The following is a 22,497-nucleotide window of genomic DNA, read 5'->3' on the forward strand; positions in this document are numbered from 1 at the left end:
TTATGTTACTTGTGCAGTCATGCATCCAAAGTGGACTAATCTTAAGAAGCTGCCAACAGTTTCTGCACAGAGATCAGGAGAACATAATGTTGACAGAGCTCATTGCAGCTCCCAACATGAGGTCCAACCCTGTCTGAGTCCTTCAAAGAGGCCTGATCATCATGTCACCATCCAGTGATCCGAGGCTGACGCTGCTCGTCTGTTTGCAAACGTTATTTTGTGGAAAGGCGGAAGTAAATCAAGTGGGAGGGGACGAAGGCCATCACAGCTCGTACTACGCCTGTCACGGTAAGATGTTTGTGGAGATTTTCTCTCCAATCTAATTTTAACTCCAGAAGGTACGCTAATTCGTGGGGTAAGGTTTAAACTAGGCCGATAGATTAAAAGCTTAACTATCCAGACAAAAGCTTTTTTTAAGCCTCTACTTAGAAGGTCATGCCTCGGTTGTGCTAGCTGGAGAAGTGGTCTGGCGCTAGCTGACACTGACGGGCTCACTGCACCAGCAGCTAGCATTTAGCACCAGTTTCATTCATCTGACAGCAACGTTAACAGCGGCAAACATGCAGGAATGGGCGAATCAGTTATGCGTGAGTGATCGATCGAGTAGCGACAATCATTGAGGAACTTTCTATACTGAGTTACCAAACCTCTATTTGTAACATTAGTCGAACTGGCTATGCTAACGTGGACGTTTGTGTGTTTTAGTGCTAACCAGCTAGCCAATCTTTCCTCTACTTTGTGGCTAAGTTAGTTGTTTAAGTCGAAGTCGGCCAGTGTGACTGCTGATATATTCAGTTTGTTGCTTATTTAGGATTACAGCATTATCTCAGTGTCGATATGACAAGATAGCAACACGAATTAATATTGTAAAAACGTACGGACAACAGCTAGCTAACTATTTTTGGTTCATAGCTAGTGTTAGCTCACTCAGCGGCTGTTAACTCATCATATTTTACTAACTAACTTGTTAACAGCCTGTCTGATGTTGACAGCTCAGCTAATGTTACCTGAAGTTCAATAAATCATGAAACTGATCTGTTAAAGTAATGAAACTGCCTTTCGACACAGTTTGTTGACGCTGTTAGCCTGCAGGCCTCAGCCTAAAACACTTATTTGATGTTACCTATTTTGATATCAAAAACTAAACTTCACTGTTAACGTTATATGTTAGCATTATTATTCCTGGATGCTGGTTAAACTGTATTAGACGTTATTTAAAATGCATTTACCCGATATAATATTTTACTGACAGTGTGCATTCATTAATTCAGACCATGAAACACTGATCTATGTGTGTTGTACAGAGATATGGATTTTGGTCCTTATCCTGTCTGAGACCTGACCACAGCACTGTCCTGTTAAATATTGAGTCAGTCAATGAAAGCTTATAAAATGTAATTGGTAACATCAGTTTATTTCAGTAAAGGCATCTGCCATTTACTTTTAGTTTTGTGTTTTATGTGCTACAACTAGGGATCACTTAACTTAATGGCAATAAGCTGTCAGATTTTGTTCTCAATTTATCAAACATTAGAAAACAGGTAAAATGTCTGTATTCTGATGGAAAGGCAACATAATATGAAGTTTTGATTGTGTGCTCAGTCCATATGTTTCTTTAAATAAGAAATATATGTTGAATAGTTCATGAATAAATTTAATTTTTACTTTTCTCAATAGCAGGAGGTACTCCTGTGTTTAATCAGTATTTCTGTTCTCTTCCTTTGGATTAAACTGAGCAGCATTTCCATCAGCTTAAAAACTATCACTCCAATTGCATTTATTATTATTGTTGTTGTTGTTGTTGTTGTTGTTGTTGTATAAATAGGATACAATCTTTGCAGAGAAGGGCTGGTTTAAGAGTAGTTATCAATAGGAAACACACCCACTTCAGAAAACCTTTAAAACTGACTCAGGAAAAGATATATTGTTGGCTACGCATATGCTGACTAAGAAGATTCGATTGTTTTCTCTTTTGATAGGTCACATCCATTTGCTGAAGAGAAGACAGGAATTCCTTTAATTTTCCTGTGCTTGCACTTCTAGTATTTCCTGTTGCTCCAAGTTGTTGGTTCAAGTTTCCATTCAGGAAATTATTTCGCAAATATCTTTCTCATCCTCTGACTTTTGTAGGAGAATCGACAATTCGGATCTAAGATGACGGACTCCAAGTATTTCACCACCACGAAGAAAGGTATGATAGCTTGCTAAATGTTAATTCAATACATAAATTATTTAAAGCTCTTAAGCAACTGTAATTAAATTTAACATATTCCCATATTCTGGTTATTGTAAATCAAATTAGACATACTGAGCCTTAGCTCTCAAAGATTCATCTGTTCTTTTGTGCCTCCTCTTGTACTTGTGGGGCTTTCCTCACATATCCCAGAACTGTCCATGTTTCCACATACACGGCTGAGAAAATGTAAACACATGCTTATGAGTATTAGTGTTCAGACTCTTTATGTTTGCTAATTATTGCCTATATAGACATAAGAGCATGTTTCTCTTAGTATCTGTTTATTCTGTGGATCTGTCTGATAGCATGTGTAGTTTGTTGTCAACATCTCTTCTGGAAGTAATGAACATTTGATACCTGGGAAACTCTAAGTAGGTAGCTTTATAGTTAAGCCCAAAATTAATAGTGTACGAACAGCGTATGCTGCCAGAGTTGAGTCTCTTTCAGGTTAGTACAAAGCAACACAGGAAAAAAGAAAAAAAAAAAGAAACTCCTTTGTCATCCTTCATTAGAGGCTCACATGATTAAATTTGAGTAAATGTCATTTGTAAATAAAATCTATTAACTATTTACTGTAATACCTTTCAGTTTTAAATTGATTATAAGCAAAATCTGCAGTTTTTTGAAACAACTCTTTGTACTTTTGTCAGATTAATAAAGGTTTGAGTGAATGTTGTTGTTGTTTGAGTTTTTATAGAAGTCCCAACTTTTCTATAAAAAAAAAAAATTCTAATTAATTTATTTGTTCTGTGTGAAATAGGTCAATTCTACACATGATTCCTTTCTATAATCTAAACAGATTACATAGTGATGTATTCCCTTTTGATCTCATGTGTGCAGGGGAGATCTTTGAGCTCAAGGCAGAGCTGAACAGTGATAAGAAAGAAAAGAAGAAGGAGGCTGTGAAGAAGGTCATTGCATCTATGACAGTTGGCAAAGATGTCAGGTGAGCCAGGGGAAATGGGTTAAGAAAACGGAAGTGGAATAATGTACTATAACACATCATCTGACCTATAGTCTCCTTTCTCTTTCAGCGCTCTATTCCCGGATGTTGTGAACTGTATGCAGACAGACAATCTGGAACTGAAAAAGCTTGTCTACCTCTATCTGATGAACTATGCCAAGAGTCAGCCAGACATGGCTATCATGGCTGTTAACACCTTTGTGAAGGTAAAACATTTAGTCATAAATGATCTATAAATAAGATGTGTGAAATCATCAGAACAGACTTTTTTAGTTTTTACTGGAAATTTATCAGAAACAAGTTTATCTGAATTTCACAATTAGGACCAATTTTTGGTAACAAGAAGTTAACTTAGAACTTACACCTTGCGTAAAACCCCAGGATGTATGTTTAGGTAAAAAACAGCCATCCCTGGTCTTTGAATTAATTTACTGTTATCAGACTACAACTGCAGTGACAGTTTAATATTTTTTTTATAGAATGCAAACCCAAACAAATGGTGTATTAAATTAAAACTTCTCTCAGATCATGTAAGATAATGTAGGAATAATTTAAAATATGTGACAAAGCTTATAGCCTCTCTAAACCACCCATCTAGGACTGTGAAGACCCCAACCCTCTCATCCGGGCTCTAGCTGTTCGTACAATGGGCTGCATCAGAGTGGACAAGATCACCGAGTACCTCTGTGAACCACTCAGAAAATGTCTGAAGGATGAAGATCCATATGTGAGAAAGACTGCCGCTGTTTGTGTAGCAAAGCTCCATGATATCAACGCCCAGTTGGTTGAGGATCAAGGCTTCTTGGACACCCTTAAAGACCTCATCTCTGACTCCAACCCTATGGTATTACACCATCTATTGTCTTGTCTTTAGCTGTAGGTTGTAGTAATTGCAGTGGCAGTGCAGTCTGAGATAGCAGTGTCTCAGCATGACACAGGTGCTTAGAAGCCCTAACACCTTTCACTGATGAAGGCACTATTATTATTGCCCAGTGTTTGGTGATTTGGTTTGTGACACATGTTCAGCATGTTGCAGAAATGGTTTTAGTACAATGACCTCTCTTTAATATTTTATTATAGCTGTTGGCTGCTGTTTGTCTATTAGCACTTATCTGTTGACCTCTTCCACTGTAGGTTGTCGCAAATGCAGTAGCAGCGCTGTCTGAGATAGCAGAGTCTCACCCCAACAGTAATCTACTGGACCTAAACCCTCAAACCATCAACAAGTTACTGACTGCTTTAAATGAGTGTACAGAATGGGGACAGATATTTATTCTTGACTGTCTGGCCAATTACACACCTCGCGATGATCGTGAATCCCAAAGGTAAGAGCGCTCTACTGAACATTTTCTTCTCTTGCATATTAGTTTGCACATGTACCCAGTAATTTATTACATATTTCTTTCCTCTCCTAGCATCTGTGAGCGTGTGACCCCACGTCTGTCCCATGCCAACTCGGCAGTGGTGTTGTCAGCAGTAAAGGTTTTAATGAAGTTCATGGAGATGTTGCCCAAAGACCTGGACTATTATGGCACCCTGCTCAAGAAGCTCGCCCCTCCACTGGTTACTCTCCTCTCTGCTGAGCCTGAGTTGCAATATGTGGCTCTTAGAAACATCAACCTCATTGTACAGAGACGGTAAGTCCATAGCTGTGGCCTGGGGAAGGTCTTCTTAATATTTATTATCCTGTAGAAATAGCAGGCTCTGATAAGTTACAGTTCAGTTTAATTTATTTTACATTATGTCGTGTTTTTTTACAAATGATAAGAAATAATGATTTCCATTTTAGCCCAGAGATCCTGAAGCACGAGATGAAGGTTTTCTTTGTCAAGTACAATGACCCAATCTATGTCAAACTGGAGAAGCTGGACATTATGATTCGCCTAGCATCTCAAGCCAACATTGCACAGGTAATACACCCACAGCTACAATACATCACTATCTTTGGCCTAGCAAGAAAATCTGATTGACAGGAATGCTTGTCTGTTTTTGTTTCTGTAGGTGCTGGCTGAGCTGAAGGAGTACGCCACTGAGGTGGATGTGGACTTTGTTCGTAAAGCGGTCAGGGCCATTGGCCGCTGTGCCATCAAAGTAGAGGTGAGTGGAAATAATGCAACACTGATCTAATACTGCTGTTTAGATCTTTGTATCAGTTCAGTAGTTCAAGGACAATGCAACATTTTATAAAATTGTTCTTGTTTACTAGTCTTTAAGCTCAAACATATCAGAATACTCAGTTATAAAAAACAACAGCTTTATAGTGTTTCTGTGATGAACTCTAGGTGGCTCTGTTGTTATGTGATTTTACTGTGTAAATACATGGCAACACTGTGGTATACTGGTTTTTGTTTTTTGATATTTGTGAGCATGAATCATGTTACTTAACTTTATTCTCATAAGAAGAAAGAATACAGGTATGTTTACAGTTAAATCCAATATTTAAGTGGCTTATTAGTCTGTCAGTTTCTTTTATATTTGTACTGTTACTGTGTATTGTCCACGCCAATAATGACAAATTAATTTCTCTCTCCATTCCTTAGCAATCAGCGGAGCGCTGTGTCAGCACTCTGCTAGATCTTATCCAGACCAAGGTCAACTACGTGGTGCAGGAGGCCATTGTGGTAATCAAGGACATCTTCCGCAAGTACCCCAACAAGTAGGTTCCCCCTTAGGCATCAGTATAGTCATTATTAATTTACATTTCTTAGGCTTGTGCTGATTTGCAATCAGATGGAATATAGACAACTGAAGACACCAGCTCTGGTTGGTACTTTCAGTAGGTGATCTCCATTAATCAGCAGACGTGAGCCTGCTCACTAAAATTCAATTATCCTGTTTTCACTCCTTTTTCTATCTGACACACCTGACTAGTGAAATCTGGCAAAACATCGTATCTCCATTCTCCACATGCCTGCTGCTGCTTGATTTTTAGCCAGGGTGTCCATTTACCATTTGTGGCTGCATCTCTTTTCTCCACCTCACTATTTCTGAGTGATGTTTGATTCTGCTCTACAGGCTTGTGTTTTTAGCTGAACTCTAAAATATGCATATTTTACTTAAAATATTATTCGGTTAAGGACTGCAGAAATGGTTATTAGAGGGAAAAAGCAGGATGAAGGGAGAAATCTCCATTAGAACCAAGTTTTTGCTTTATATAAACTTTAGATAGACTTCATCTATATAATTTTTGGCTGACAGAGAAAGTTATTCCACAACACTGCTGCAGGCTATCAGATTATGGATAATGACAAATAAAGATATTACAACACAGATGATTATTCAACCCTAACACCTTCACATAATTAGTCAGACTCTCACCGTGCCACAAAATGCTGAATATTAAACAGTGTGTAATTATGTATGTGTAAAGTAAAACAGAATTGAAAGCTTATTTTGTGTCCAAAATGTATCATGCCCTTTACCTTTATCAAATTGTCTAAGCGTTCATTTTATAGACTAGCAATTCAAACTTAGACATTATTACACTTTTCACTGTATTTAGATGACATTGTCTGACCTATTAAATGCTTTTGCATTGTTGTCTGATGTCGACATTCAGTACCTACTCATGCATGCTGAGATACCCCAGCTGTTCCTCTTCACTGACTCTCAGATTATGTCCTCCTGGTCTTTAAATGAGCAAAGTGAAAGCTCATTACAGAGAGAAAAGGGGTTTACATATTGACATTTATTTCAGAAGACATGCAAAAGAGTTTTCATTCAGTTAATTTATTCCCAGTAACACAGGGAGTGTTTGTAGTAGACAGCACTTAACACTGTATCTTAATTGAACTTGGTCAAAGGTCAGGCTGGTCCGGCTGTTACTTCTGCAGTGGATCTAAATGTGCCAGACAGAAATTTCTCCCACACAGCAGTAGACCATCACCCTGGAGCCGTGAGCCTCCAAGGGAGCAGCTTTCCAAAGGTTGCAGCTCGGCATGGCTCAGGCCGTTAGCTATATGAGTCACTGCCAAGTCAGAACTTCTCCCTGCTTCATTAACTACACATTAAGTAAATGTTTCTGTCTTTGCATATCTATTAAGAAAAGCATTATATAAAAGAAATTATTGTTTAGGCAGAAATGCCTCAACCAGAGGAATTCATCAGCCACTGCAGAAACATTGACTAGAATGGTATCTAGCAAGTGATAGACCCAAAGACCAATCCAGGATAATGAATGGTGAATCGTGATTTACATTTGTCAGACTGCCAGAAAACACAATTCCAGTGAAATGCTAATGCTGCTTGTCTGCTTGATGTCAATGTGGCCATTAGTTTTCTATCATGTTTTATGAGTGATGTGTTGGCTGATCTATCAGCTTGTTTCAGTTTTGTCTATCTCTGGTGGCCCAAAAATATATTAATGCCGATAAAGATTTGTAGTTACTGATTGTTTATGTCTCCTGATACATTTGCAACATTTGGCTGCATATTATTTTTTGCGACTGTTTCCAGGTATGAGAGCGTGATTGCCACTCTCTGTGAAAATCTGGACTCATTGGATGAGCCAGAGGCACGTGCTGCTATGATCTGGATTGTGGGAGAGTATGCTGAACGCATTGACAACGCTGATGAGCTGCTTGAAAGCTTTTTGGAAGGTTTCCACGATGAAAGCACTCAGGTATGTTTAGGAGTGTGTGAAGAGTTTATTATTTCAAACATGTGAAGTCTGTATTTAATGGTAGCAGCGTAATAATTTGCCATCAGTGCTGACAATGAGTGGCACACCTTGTTTACCGTAGCTGGAAATAATTAAAGCCAGGTTATTGGCTGCACAGCGCTAAAAAAGGAGGTGACAAGCTAAATGTTGAAGCATTACAGAGGACTAATCTTATTTAACTATTTGACAAAATCTGTGATTGACTATTAGATACATTTATTAGACTAGTATATTTACTGTTTCACAGGGCATGCATTCATGGGTCACCTGGACTCCTAGTTCTTCATGTGTTTAATGTGATTCAATGCAGGGCATTTTAATGAGGCACTTAGCCACTGGCAAAAGGCAAAAATTGCACTCTTTGCATTTAGAAGTAGTATGTGAGCAGTTGTACTGCAATGTACAGTTTGTGTTTTACTTTGTCCTCTAGGTGCAGTTGCAGCTACTGACAGCAATTGTGAAGTTGTTCCTGAAAAAGCCAACAGAGACCCAGGAGCTGGTGCAGCAGGTGCTAAGTCTGGCCACACAGGTGAGAAAAACGCACACAGAAACATGCATTTTATGTTTCTGTTGTCATCATTTCTGTGTGCAGATAATTGCAGATTGTTTCACTTTGCTCTCTCCAACTCTGAACTCTTCATCCAGGTATTCCTCTTTTTATTCTCATGAAAAGTGGATCCCTGCTTTTGTATTTTTTTTTTGTTATATTTTTCTATAGTTTTCTAGTAATTACTCGAGTGTTGTGATGGTTTTACTGATCTGATCTTGTAACTCGCCCTAGCAAACCATAAATATAAATATAAAGTTGCAGTGAATTACATAACAAAACATATACAATCGAAACGTTCACTGTTGTGAATTAACCTACTTTTAGAAACTAGTCTGCTTGTCCCATACAATCTACAAGGGAAACTTTTTTTTTTCTTCACCCTTTATGTCTAGAATATGACAGCATACAGGAAACATTGCATCATAATCCAGTTAAATACAATACCACTGACAAATATCTGGTCTTATAAATGACGGTAGACTAGAGGCAAGGTTTCTCTGATAGAACATGAACAGAAACTGCATTGAACAGCATTGAATTGGACAAACATTTTGTACATGCGCAGAAAGTAACTTGAAATAATTTTATAATTAAATATTAATCAGTTCTTAAAGCTCTATTATGTAGTTGTTACATTTAAACAATACTGCATAGACAAATACAAGTTATCATTTTATAGCTGATTTAGTTGAAAACCTGGGACCGTTTTACTTTTTCCACATTATTAAATATGCAGTGTCAGGTTGCCTCATACATTATCCAAATCCGAGGACCCCAAGGCTGACTCAGAATTTGATATCTTTGAATCACTGCTACGTCTCTTTTATTGCAGTCATGACAGAAAAGAGTTTTACATTAACTATTTATTAAAGATATCCCAGAAATAATAATCCCTCATCTTAATGCCTCTATCTGTTTCTGCAGGACTCTGATAACCCAGACCTCAGGGATCGTGGCTACATCTACTGGCGCCTTCTATCCACAGACCCTGTGGCTGCCAAGGAGGTTGTTCTGGCTGAGAAGCCTCTGATCTCTGAGGAGACTGATCTGATTGAGCCCACACTGTTAGAGGAACTCATCTGCCACATTGGTACTCTGGCCTCTGTATATCACAAGCCACCGAGTGCCTTTGTTGAGGGCAGCCGCGGTGTTCAGCACAAGAGACTCCCTGGCAGTGCTGGATCGTGAGTCATGCACTTGATTTAAAAAAAATATATAATTCTGACTGTACTATTGTGTTTTCTGCTGATTAACACATTTTCCAGGAGTGTAGGGTTAAGGTTATCAAATACAAGTCACTCGATCTTGTTATTGTTCTCGCTGCTCTAGATGGAGTTACATCAACAGTAATTTATATTTAACAAATAATAAAATAAATAAACATATGAAATGAAACATAAATTTGATTACATAACCTACATTAATGTTATTTTCTTTTTGTTTTATGTGTACTAGTGGGGAGAGCGTTGAGAGCCCAGACACAGGGTCTACTGCTGCGGCAGTTTCTGAAGCGCCCCCTGCTGTCATTCCATCCCAGGGAGACCTCCTGGGGGATCTGCTCAATCTGGACCTGACGCCACCTACTACCACTGGACCAATACCACCCCCCTCTTCTGGCATGCAGATGGGTGCTATGGACCTTCTTGGAGGTGGATTGGACAGCCTGGTAGGTCTGGACACTACTGTTTGAGTGTAGCTGTTGGATTCTGAAAGGCTGAATTTCAGTAACAGGTTTGATGTCAATGGGACACAGAGATGATAGCACATCTTTGTATTTTGTCTTTGTGTCTACCTTTTGGTGCTTTTTCTTTTCTTCTTTTGACCCTTTTGTGCTTTCCCTTTTTTGTTCAATGCTGCACCTGCAGATGGGGGATGAGTCTGAGCCGGTAATTACATCAAGGGAGAGGGCAGAACATTTATAAACCATGTCAGGCCATTTTAGAAGATTAATTTAGTCACTGCTGTTTTACTGTAGTTCTCATGCATCAGTTTGACATTGTCTTTCATCATATATCATCAGTTCTTATCGTCATACATGCAGTGAGCATGCTGTCCTCCAAATCCTCCAATCCTCCATTTCTTTTCTTCTCTCTGGGCTCTGCAACTGTGTTTCATCTTTCAATCAGCCGCCCATTCCCCTGCGGATGAACACTCCTCAGTCACCTCAGCTCCCACATCAGTCCCCGTCGCCCCCAGATTACAGCCCCACAGAGGTTTGTCCAGGGGACTACGCTGGTCCAGTAAAGGCCAGCACCAGCTTAGAACCCTTTCTTATCCCCTGTTGTACCACTGTCCTCAAAGTAGTCCACCCCAGCTGTTGATGTGACTGTTTGCACGTTTATTACATTGTTTGTTATTCACTCCATGTAAGTGAGATTTTAGCTGATTTTGCCAATTTCTTTTTCTTGTCCTTGCCCTGTAGCTGAGCATTGTCAGTGTTTGAAGTTGCAGTATGTTTTTTTGCACCACCAGTGTTGTTCACTGTACCCCAACCTTTTCATCAATACGCATTTAGTGAGTAGCATTTCAACAAACCCTACTGGATTTGGACTTGTGTGAACAGTTAAAGGTCAGCTACGTAAAATGAGAAGAAATCGACTCTATTCGCATCTCTTTGTTGCTGTTACTATGAAAACCCTTTGCTGTATTCACAGACTTTTTATACCCTCACACCCCACATCAATCCTCCTCAAACATCCCAGATTTCCTGTGTTTAATGTTGCTGCAACAGAATGTAAAAGTTTTCTTTTCTTGTTCCTTTTACTCAGCTTGGGGGAGACCTTGGAGGAAGTCCTGCTGTAAGTCATATTGTGTTGAGTTTTTGTTCGGCTTTGATTGTTCAACACAGGACACCAAATGTGTTAGGGTAACGTGTTGCTTTGAAACCCTTAGATGGGGACTGGTTTTGGTGTTCCCCCAGCTGCGATGCCTGCCTCTTTCAGTGCCCCTGTTAGCAGCGGGTTGGATGACTTGTTTGATCTTGGAGGTGGGGTTGGTATGCCTATGGGAGCCTACAGCCCTCCTAAAACAGTGAGTGTTGAAAAACAGGAATAAGTTTTTCAGCAGAGTAATGCATGTCCCACAGTTGAATCGTTAATAAAATAAAATGATCTCGTCTTTGCTCAGGTTTGGCTTCCAGCTATGAAGGCCAAGGGTCTGGAGATATCAGGCACTTTTGCTCGTCGTGCCGGAGTCATCCAAATGGAGATGACCCTCACTAATAAAGCTATGAGTGTCATGACTGATTTTGCCATCCAGTTTAACAGAAACAGGTAAGATCAGCTGTTAGACAATAGATGCAGATATTTCTATATCTTTGCACATTTTGTGACACTTTCTTCCACTCTCTCCCCCCTCAGCTTTGGCCTTGCTCCAGCTGGTCCACTTCAGGTTCTCACTCCTCTTAGTCCAAACCAGAGTATTGAAGTGACCCTTCCTCTCAATACAGTGGGACCTGTCATGAAGATGGAGCCTCTCAATAACCTGCAGGTAACATAAGGGTCCTCTTTTAATGTTGTGGTAATGTGCTGATTTAAAATTTGAATGAACTGGAACTTTCTTCTGGTGTTTTTCCTTCTATTTTGAAACATTAATCCTAATTTCCAACTCAAATTGACAGTGACATGACTTGACAGGTGTCAAGTACAGAGTAGAAGCACAATTTTACAGATGTCAACTTCATTTTTTTTCAATACTGGCCTTGTCAGGACAATGATGCCTCAAGTTTACTGTCATAACATGGCTTCCTACAGAACCCAGGGCCACACGGCACACTGTCCACAATGTAAATGTGAACATTTACCAGACATGACATGGCTGTCTGTAAATTTTTGAGCAAAGTAAAATCATCAAACTGCTTTGTCATTGAGATATTCACAAACCACAGTTTTATCATGAAAATGTGACCATACGTCTTCACCGATTAGTAACCCATCCTTTCCGTTATTCAGCTATACTATATAATTCCCATGCTGTGAATAAAATTGAATAAAACATAATTAAAATATAAAAAAGCCTTCAAAACAGTTGTGATAAATTGTAAATAAAGAGCGCCAGAGGCGGGCATGTTTTTGATCAGGGTGGTTCTTTTAACTGGGCAGAATTTTAGACGGGTGTTATATGCAGCTGGAGAGAGAAGATAAGAGTGTCGAGGTGGGAGCGGTAATTGGCTGTCCCACAACACGTGGCTCCTTTGTTTCTCCTGGCTACAACAGCACTGCTAACCTTTCTACTCTGCTGCCTCTAGGCCCTGCTTTGATTAGTACTACTGTCGGTTCTGACATATTCTCAGATATTTTATTTTGAGAGGTGCATTTATTTTGCCTTGATGGAAGATTATGTGCTATAAAGTTCCTTCTGCAGGGAGCCAGAGTTTAATTTAAAGACATCAAAGCTTTGTCAGATTTGCTGGTTACAGTATTGGGCTTATACTGTACAATATGTTTATTTAGTGGAAAAGCAATTCTAAAACACAGTCAAGTCTGCAAACTAGGGAAGATTGAATACAATATTTGATACCACAACAAACATGTTGAAAGGGCACACACACTGAGCGGAATCATCTGACAGATTGTCTAATCTCTTCATCAGTTTAGTGACTAGGTGGCATTAGTAATAGTTGTCTCATTAATTTAATGGCTTTGGTTGCATAGTGCAAGTTCTTTTGATTATTGTCTAGTTGATTATATTTAAAGAATATCATAATCTAGAGCTGTTTTAGTTTACAAACATTCAGGATGAAGATTTTGGTGGTTTATGAATATTTACAGACACACCTGCATTGCACCCAGGAATAATATGCCTTAATGAATTATTCATTAGTCATTCTTGTGCCTCCTCTGGCCAAGCTCACTGTCCTTCTCTGAGTACTTCTTTGTAGCGCAGCCTGATCAATATCACTGCTTGCTGCTTGTTCTTGCAGTGCTCCTGTTATAACCACACTTGTTTTCGTGCTTCATTGTCTAGTACTTTTGCCACTAGGGTCTAAAGACTGTAAGTACTGTACTCATGTTTTTTTTTTTTTTTTTTTTTTTTTTTTTTTTTATAAATATAGACCTGCTGTTAGGTGCTAATTTTGTTGTCTGGTGCTCGTCAGTCCTACCTTTTATTTTTAACCACTGTCTGCTAATCTTATCTCCTTTTATTCTAATTTGCTTTTTATATCTTTTTTTAATTCTGTATCCTTTTTTTTACTAACTATAAAAAAGCACATTCTGAAGACAGTTTTAGAAACTTCTATTTTTTATATATTTAGCTTGATAGTGTTTGCTCATTTTGCAAATAGAAGCGTTGTGCTTACTGTGAGATACACTTCACATGTATATCAGTGATAGTGTAGGATATAGTGTTGCATGTACAAGTGAGATTACTGAAGAAGCGTATCCCTCCAGTAAACGACACGCATAAACCCATAATGTTCATCCTTGAAGTGCACTTGAAAAGTAATTAGCCATGTACTGCTTTTTGTTACTCCTCTTCTCTCCCCTCTACCCCCTCCTTGGATGTAATCGCTCTCGCAGGTGGCTGTTAAGAACAACATTGACGTATTCTACTTCAGCTGCCAGTACCCCATCAGCATGTTGTTTGTAGAGGATGGGAAGATGGGTGAGTGTATCTTGGCTAAATCTCTTCATGCAAAACCCCAATGACGTCAGTGACATACAAATGTCAGCCTTTCACTGAGAGCACATTATTGTGACTGTTCTGAGCATGTGAAGACGTTTGTGACGCAGGTGTGCTTGTGCGTGACTGTCCACCTGCCTGAACCAATTCACATCTTGCGCCCGCACAGTTGCTTCTAGATCCTACACCAGTGCCTTTTGTGGACCTTATTCTACCTTTGTGTTTTTAGTTGCTCTTCGATTCATTTGGTACAAATATGTTGGCATTTCTCCCTGCGGAGCCTGATGATGGGGCTAGCAGCAGGATTGCTGTCAGAAGCTCCAGACTAATGCTCTGAAGCCCAGGCTGCAGCAGGAAATCTTGCGTCTAGTGTGGCTTTAAATGACTCGCACACTGTTTTGACATTTGTTTTCATTACCGAGTGTACATGTACTTTTGCAATCATAAATTCTATTATTCCTCTCATACTGCATAGGCTTCATTGTGCACTCTGTCTTTGGACTCATAGAGTGATTGTGTCTTCATCCACAGAGCGACAGGTGTTCCTCGCCACATGGAAAGACATTCCTAATGAAAATGAGTCCCAGTTTCAGATCAAAGACTGCCATCTCAATTCAGGTGAGATAAAGAGACAGAGAAGGTGAATGTGCATTAGCTGAACAACATGTCACTGTGCAGCCACATCCAGTAGTTCTTAATATGTGACCATAGCCCAGCAAAACAGTGGCATTCTCTAATTCAGATCCACACTAACGAAGCAAATTGTATTTGATGAGAGCTCATCAGCTGCAGTTACTATTTATGTGTGACAACTTAGTTCTGCACAAGCTTGAGAGCATTTGAACTGGAGAAGAATTCCTAATAACAGCTTAATGGAGATTTCCCCCCACTGATTAAATTTCTTCTTCATGAACAAAGGGAGAGGGTCTCACATCCTACTTAGGCGCAGCAGCAGCAGTGAGGCTGAGGAGAAAAGTTAATTCCGAATTAGTGACTGTATCTGTGCTGCACAGATACCCTGGAGTAAAATTTTAGGGGATGAGGAGTGAAAAAGAAACCATGCAGCGCCTGGTACATTTAATGACTATTTCAACAGACAACCATAGAGCAAGGCTGGTGTGAGTGACATTTTAAACAGTTTATTAACAGGAACTGAGCAGCTTGTTCGGATAAGATCATGTAGGTTCAGTTGAAGGGTTATCTGTATTATATTGTTTTTTGTTCTGATGATTGTCCTTCAACAGATGCAGCCTCCAACAAACTTCAGGGTAGCAACATCTTCACCATAGCCAAGCGTACAGTGGAGGGTCAGGACATGCTCTATCAGTCCATGAAACTGACCAATGGTATCTGGGTGCTTGCTGAGCTGAGGGTGCAGACAGGAAATCCAAACTACACGGTGAGAACTGCAGTAATTTTATTGGATAATATTTTATTCTATTCAGGAGTTTGAGTCATAACACTGTTGTAGGGGTGGCGCTGTATTCATTTATTACTATTAGTAATTATTTAAATTAAATTATTATTATATTAAATTACTGGTGAACACTTTTTAGTGTTTTATTAAGAGTCATCATTTTTGTACTGATACATACAGACTACTGTCCGAATGAAGTAAAGAGAGTCAACTGGGAGAGAGATTTGAAATGGCCATGTATGCTGTATGTGTGTATGAATATTCATACTACTAAAATATGGAATACCCTGAGGTGACATTTAAATGTTGTTGGATAATGCCAGTGTTTGCCATCTTTACCCTTAGCAAAAAGAATTAGCCCGACTTATGTTTAGTTCATTTGTTTCTAGACATGTGAGTTAAAAGATCAGTATGCTCTACATAGTGCCTTTGAGTCTTGCAGGAGTAGACAATATTATAGGACAAGGTGTGGCAAAAAGAAAATGGTTAAAAGGTTCTTACAAGTGCTTGAAATTTAATCAAGCACTGCATTGATTTTGGTTCGTCTAAAAGGTCAAAGGAAGAAATCTCATCTTCCAGACTAGCTTTGAATTCACTGTGCATCAACTCGTTATCTGCTTTATCTGCACTACTAAACATGGATCAGGAATCAAAGGGATTACTAAACCAAAGCCTTCACTCATGACATACCTTTGGTCCAGCATAGTGTACTGTTGTTTTCATGGAGTGTGTGAATGTCCCCACTTCTGTTTTGAATTGTGTCAGAATAAACAAAATAATTTCATTGCTTTCTGTAATAGACAGAGGCAAATTACACAGCGGTAGGTGATATGAATAAGCAGAGACATGATGGAGATTGATGTGCAGTAATGAGTGGTGAGCGTGCAGAAGGGCTGGCTGATTGTGCAGTGATTGGAGTGGGGTATTGGTGTAGTGCGTGCATGTGTATGTGTGCGCTAGTGTGTACATGCGTTTGTTGTGTCCTCCATTGTGATGTTGCATGTCTCTGTTTTGTTTGCGTGCCGCAGTCTCTGCTCTTGATGGATTGTGTTTGGCTTAAAAATTCTGCATGACTAGTCCAGAACAATGACCTTGGTGTGACTCTCCTCCCCCCTCATCACTCTGCTTTCAGATCAGGTTTTTATTTATGAGGTGGCATTAACTCTTTGTTTTTCCCTGTCTAGACCAGTCACTTTTTAGACATCTGTCATTAAATCTTTTGACTTTTAAATTGCTTCACACCTTCCTCGGTTTGGTCACTTAAGTCGTAACATTGCCTGAGGTGAAATAAGAGATTTTAAACAATATGAGCAAAGCAATTCCTTGAGTGAAGCGAGGGCTGATTTCTACTTAATGATCATTAGTAGTTTTTGTTTTTTGCCTTTTTCATTTAGTTGATTTGCTGTATTTTTATTTCCCCTGTGAATCCATCTGTGGTTTAATGTTAATTAATTATTTTTGTTGTCATCCACATTCAGCTGTTCTGTGCGCCTTCTGTCTTTTTGATTTCATGTTCATTTTAGGTCCAATTCATTCTTTACTGTGGCTAGAAAGTGTTCCCTACTTATTGCAGTTGGATCATAAATTGTTTAGCGAGGAGAGGAGTAAACTTCCGAACTAACAGTGCAGCACGTACAGTGTGTGGGTTCCGCTGCCGCTCGCTCCGAGCTGCTGCATGACCACTCTTTGCACTCTTTTGGCACGGCACATTAAAGCCAAGCCAAGCTTTTGTCGGCTGCTATTTTTAGACTTTAGACTATTTTTTTAGCCCTGCCCAGTGCATGTTGTCTGGGTTTGATTGTGTTTCTGAACACAATATATAACGGTATTAAAATGATTATTGGTAGTAGTAGTATTAGTATTATTACCATTAGAAAAGATGCAAGTTTGTTGAGTTGCTGAGTTGAGATAAAATGTAGCTTGGCCTATTTTCTGATATCTCAAAACTTGATTGGATTCCGCTCTCCCATGATGCCTCGCTACTTATATGAGAGGATGGCTGTGTCCCAGTTCCACACTTCATACTGTTTCTCACTGAATTCGACCCGTGTAGTGTATTCACAACACAAAAAGTGAGGAACTAAGAATGTTAAACGTTAGCGTCAGTATAAATGTTACTGAACGCCATCATGCCACACTTCATTGTACAATGTAAATGGAGGAGCTTTAAGTTGGGGAAAATTTACTTATTTAGCTGTTTTTTGTTTATCAGCTCCTGAGGGTAATATCCGGTCCTTTAGCTCTTTAATGCTTCACCGTGTTCACCAGATAATATCCAACCGTGTCTGTGAGATGTTTAATGCTGAGCAGGTTGCCTACAGTAGGTCTTTGGAGCATTTTTGTTTGTTTGGAAATGTCTGCCTGTCGTGGTGAAAAACAACATAATGGCAGCAGTCAGAGTGAACCAGAGACGTACATTTGTGGGTATGTCAAACTTTAAACACTGAACTGAAACTCTGTTAAGCTCCATACAGCTGACGTAGCAGCAAACTCAAATGTCACTTTGAGTGACCCCTTTTTACATTACTTTGTTTACACATTGTCATTTTATACACGTTAAATTATGAACTATAACTGATTTTAAGCTTCCAAAAATGGAAATGTCAGAAGCTCCCAAGTTTCGTTTGACTGCGTTCCCTTAGCTCATGTATACTTGATAGTATTTATAGTGGATAACTGGGACACTGCTTATCTTTTTGACATGAAACATGGTGTTCTCATCTGCCATCTCCTGTCCCCATGGCAACTATGTGACCAGTAATGTTGGCAGATTTTTTCTTTCTGGAGGATTTCGGTAAAAGTGAGTTTCAACACAGAAATGGACACCACAGTGCTAGTCCACACACAAATATATCTGCCATCCCTCCACACAGGCGTGATGTCACTAGATGACCCAGCAGACAGACAAATGCCTGGTTATTTTGTCCCTAAAAAGTTTTTAATTGTTGTGTAATTGATTTGATAAAATTTATCAACAATTTAGCTAGAGGATTTCAAACATGTAGCCCACCTATAGTTAAATATGAAAGAATTTAGTAGTTTTTAAGACAATTTATTGCAAAGGTGTGATTACACTTACTCTTTCATTGCTGCAGTTCCCTGTTCCCTCTGTTTCTGTTATTTCTCTACCATTGTACCTCAACATATATTACTGTACATTACCAATATTTTAGCAGCATGTCTTAAGCTGAATGCTACAGTTGCTAATAACAGATTCTACACAGTAGCTAGAGCATCTGCAGTTCCTCACATCTTACGCCATGCTGACAGGATCGCCACTGCCTAAATGTTGCCAGCAGCATGCATTAGTAAAAAGCCCTGAGTGTACTGAGGCAACACATGAAGAGCTGTGCAATATTAGCACTTTATTCCACTGCACCACAACATACTCCATCACCTTTGTTCGATCTGAGCATTGAGTGATTCAAAGAGGGGCCTGGTGTGAAATTCATGTTAGTGATTCACCAAATCACTGGTAAACAGCTGAATACTGTCATTTTTTCTAATGATGCCAGTCTCAGAGTGAAACCACCATGGTGTTCTCATAATACTGTGACATCAACTGCACATTGAAGAATACTGATATAAGATTAAATTGTCTGTACCACAGCGGAAGAAACAGACAGTTAGGGCCTAAAAGTTAAAACAGACAAGCATGAGTGGAAAAAAGATCTTGTTTTCTAGTGGGAAAAGAATAATGGTGGAGAAATCTTAAATTTAACAAAATAATTCAGTTAATATGCTTTTCTTCACCTTTACAGACAGTGCTGTCCAGTAATAGGCAAGCTAGAAGAACTGCTCTGTAAAGATTTAGTGCCTTTTCTTGCTGTGTTTTGTTTGTTTTCATCACTCAAGTCATGGAGGGCCTGTAGTTATTGACCTTTAGCAAACTAACAGTGACACCCAAAACTATTTTCCAGTGGAACAAATGTAACTCTAAGAAATGACAGTGATGAAAGCTGAAAGGAAAAACCCTAAGAGAGAGAGCTGCTCAGTGTGTGTGTGTCTTTGCGTGGCTATTATTGTGAGGACCAGCATGAATTTTTAACCTTTGAAGTGAGGACATTTTTTTACAGAGTGAGGACATTTTTTTACAAAGTGAGGACATTTTATTACAAAGTGAGGACATTTTTTTACAGAGTGAGGACATTTTAGTCAGGGGGGGACAAGGATAATAGCTGAGGTTGTTTTCCATGTCACATTTGGGTTATTTAGGTGATTTGGACTATACAGCATTTAAATGTGGGGATTTTGAAATGTTCATAATCATTGAATAATGAAACACCGTGACTGTATCTCTTCTGATACGGTTAATTGAGAAAGCTGAGATGCTTTTTGGTCTCCTGTGAAGAGTGTTTCTGAATCGAAGGAAGTAACATCTGGAGCATGATTGCAGTATAATAGGGGGAAAACTGACTTTGTGAGGCTATATCAAATCATAAACCTACTCCCAGCTGAGCCTAACATCAAAGAGTGGAGAGGCTGCCTCTATTTTCTCTAGTGTGTTTATGTATCTACAGTATATTTATTTGTTTGACTGACTGATTTAAAGAAGGTATTAATCCAAAGCTCCTTTTTTTTTTTTTTCCTCATCTTAATCATCATAATACATTCTTCAGATTGATTTTTCAGACATCAGAAAAGAAGATATTTACAAAGACAGTGAGGTTATTCTGATTAGTTAAAATGGTTCCATTTAAAAACCCATACTCTCCTAAAGCTCTGGAAATATTAACGATCCTCATTTCTGACATTTGCATCATCATAATGTATCATTACGTCATGTTTTACTTCAGATTTATGAGACTTGCTTCCTCTGGTAACTTGTTCTGTTTATACAGGTTAGTAGAGAAAGTCGATCAACTTGATGTCTTTCTAAACCTTGCACTTTGAGTGAGCGGTTTATAAGCCTGATCATACTGAAAGCTGCTCGACTTGTCTCACCCTCAGGTCTCTCTGAAGTGCAGAGCTCCGGAAGTTTCCCAGTGTGTGTTCCAGGGCTACGAGGCAGTGTTCAAGAACTGAAAAACAACCCTCTGACGATTCGGCCGCTGCCCTCACAGACTCCTGGCACCTCCTCCTGCGCTCTCTCGCCCGACCCACAGACCATATTAAATCCTCACACATTGCAGCAGCCGCTTCCTGCTGTGTTGAATCTGGAGACTAGACTCTGTATGTCATGCAGCTGTTTAATTAGGATGGTTAATGATTTATTGAACCAATTTGAACCATCACCGTTTTGCTTTTTTGTATTTCCACAAAGTTTTGTGGTTCAATTTCTTGGCCAACCATATCCTGTCCCCTCTTTTTTTTGTGTGTTTGCTCCTGTTTCAGGACATTATCTAATTATAAATTATCTCAATGAACACTCAGACTGAGCAGGTCCTCTACTTTTCCCTGCCTGAGCATCCCTGTGACAACCTTTTACCCGTTTGGGGACAGACGGCTGTATGAATTGCATTCCCGTGACTCTGCATGAGGCTTTTTAATCATTATCTAGCCCTACTTCTCTGCAAATTGGTGTCTATTTTTAGCACCTGCAATCAGCAGGTGAATCATCACTGTCGGCATATTTATTTAGGATATGTTCAATTAAAATGCAACAGAACAAGGATTTACTTCTGCTCACCTCTCTGCCTGTGTGTAGTGGAATGTGGCCGTCTGGGCCTTTGAAGACACAAATACTTAAACTACATTACTGTTGTTTTTGTCATTTATTACGTTTTCTTTAGTGTCTGTGTTGAGCAGTGGGTGTGGATCCTCTGCTGTCCCTGAGAGCAGGATGCCTGATGTTTGGCGTGTGCATGGAATCTGTTGGTGTGCGTTTACTTTTTTAATTTTTACATCACTATCTGGACTTTTATAGACTAGCAGCAGTTGTCTACCAACTGCTCTCTTACTTAGTCATTCCATGGTTTAATTTTTGTTTGTAGTCTTGTTAGTGTGCATGTAGCAAACTGGGAGAGAGCCTCAGGTGTTTTGTATTTGCTGCTTCCCCTGCGTCACTGACAGCCAGGCGGGCACTCTCTGCCACTTTGCTCCCTCTGTAATCTCATTGCAGCTTTTTGAGTACGACGGCCACCTGGGATGAAGGCTCAGGTGGGATAATGCTAAACTCATGATGTCATGGTTTTTGTACCATTTGTGAGTAGTAAGTGCACATGTAGGTAGCACATTCTGTCTTAGCTCAGACAAGACTAGAACAATATCCAGTTTCTCTGTTTTACCCACCGACTCACTGCAGAATAATGGGATTTTTACTCTGAGTCATTACTCTGAAGGCTTTTTCATCAGCTCTACAGGATGTATGCACCTACGCTAACACTTAACAGGTTACAACAGAACAACAGAGGTGGCCGTGTATTCAGAGTGTGTGTGTCTTTGTGTGGTGACGGCTGATTCATATGAACTGCTGGAAAAAAAAAAGTTTAATCAGATGTTTTTGATTGACATTATTTGTGTGTACATCATTTGAAAAATAACTATTAAAAGTCTTGATAAATTCAAGTTGTTTTGTTTTTTCCTCTGCTGTGATGAGATGTAAAATGTTTTCAATTTTATTTGGCAAAGTCCACATTCCCAGTGCCCCTGGAGGCCAAACTGCATTGTTTTCACACACACCATACTTTATAATCACTGATGACCTTTAAGGTGTTCACGTCTCTGCTCTCATGGGCCGCTCAGCTCTTCCCCAGTGTTACACACTGCACAGCCTTCGCAGCTCTGCTTATAAAGTCGACTGCTTCTCGGGGTCGTTCAACCTTGAGCCCTGAGTGCAGACTGAGGTTTATCCACAGCCGAGGGCATCTTCAAGGCAGAACAGCGACTGAGTTCCTAAAGTCTGAGCTGCTTGGGGAAGCTTGACCTGGATTTTAGCTGCATGACCTAATGGGGAAAACATCTCGCCTCCAATCTGTTTCTCTGAGAATGATAAAGGATGTGTTCAGTTGCAGATTCACTGACCAGAGAAGTATGGTTCACTCCTAACAGTGAATGAGCTGCAATATTGATCTGAATCATTCCAATAGGGGGAGCCTCAACTGTGCAG

At 39.5% G+C, this 22,497-nt stretch overlaps 1 protein-coding gene across 2 annotated transcripts; it reads left to right on the forward strand.

Moving 5' to 3' along the window:
• Nucleotides 1-175: 175 nt before the first annotated feature.
• Nucleotides 176-21,956, forward strand: ap1b1 (adaptor related protein complex 1 subunit beta 1). Of its 2 annotated transcripts, XM_026342840.1 has the most exons (23): nucleotides 2,136-2,191; nucleotides 3,077-3,182; nucleotides 3,271-3,406; nucleotides 3,799-4,044; nucleotides 4,335-4,525; nucleotides 4,616-4,837; nucleotides 4,990-5,110; nucleotides 5,202-5,297; nucleotides 5,741-5,856; nucleotides 7,656-7,821; nucleotides 8,291-8,389; nucleotides 9,335-9,594; nucleotides 9,866-10,076; nucleotides 10,276-10,296; nucleotides 10,537-10,623; nucleotides 11,179-11,208; nucleotides 11,303-11,440; nucleotides 11,537-11,682; nucleotides 11,770-11,899; nucleotides 13,930-14,014; nucleotides 14,564-14,650; nucleotides 15,277-15,431; nucleotides 20,400-21,956. In XM_026342840.1, exons 1-23 carry the CDS (start codon nucleotides 2,155-2,157, stop codon nucleotides 20,472-20,474), a joined length of 2,961 nt encoding a protein of 986 aa, XP_026198625.1. In that variant the 5' UTR covers nucleotides 2,136-2,154; the 3' UTR covers nucleotides 20,475-21,956. The 2 variants fall into 2 exon arrangements, with proteins under 2 accessions (XP_026198624.1, XP_026198625.1); XM_026342839.1 differs by lacking the exons at nucleotides 10,276-10,296; nucleotides 10,537-10,623 and adding an exon at nucleotides 176-288 and having other exon boundaries at nucleotides 2,131-2,191.
• Nucleotides 21,957-22,497: the final 541 nt, after the last annotated feature.

This window comes from Anabas testudineus, chromosome 9 (assembly GCF_900324465.2).
Source record: "Anabas testudineus chromosome 9, fAnaTes1.2, whole genome shotgun sequence".
Taxonomy (NCBI): Eukaryota; Metazoa; Chordata; class Actinopteri; order Anabantiformes; family Anabantidae; genus Anabas; species Anabas testudineus.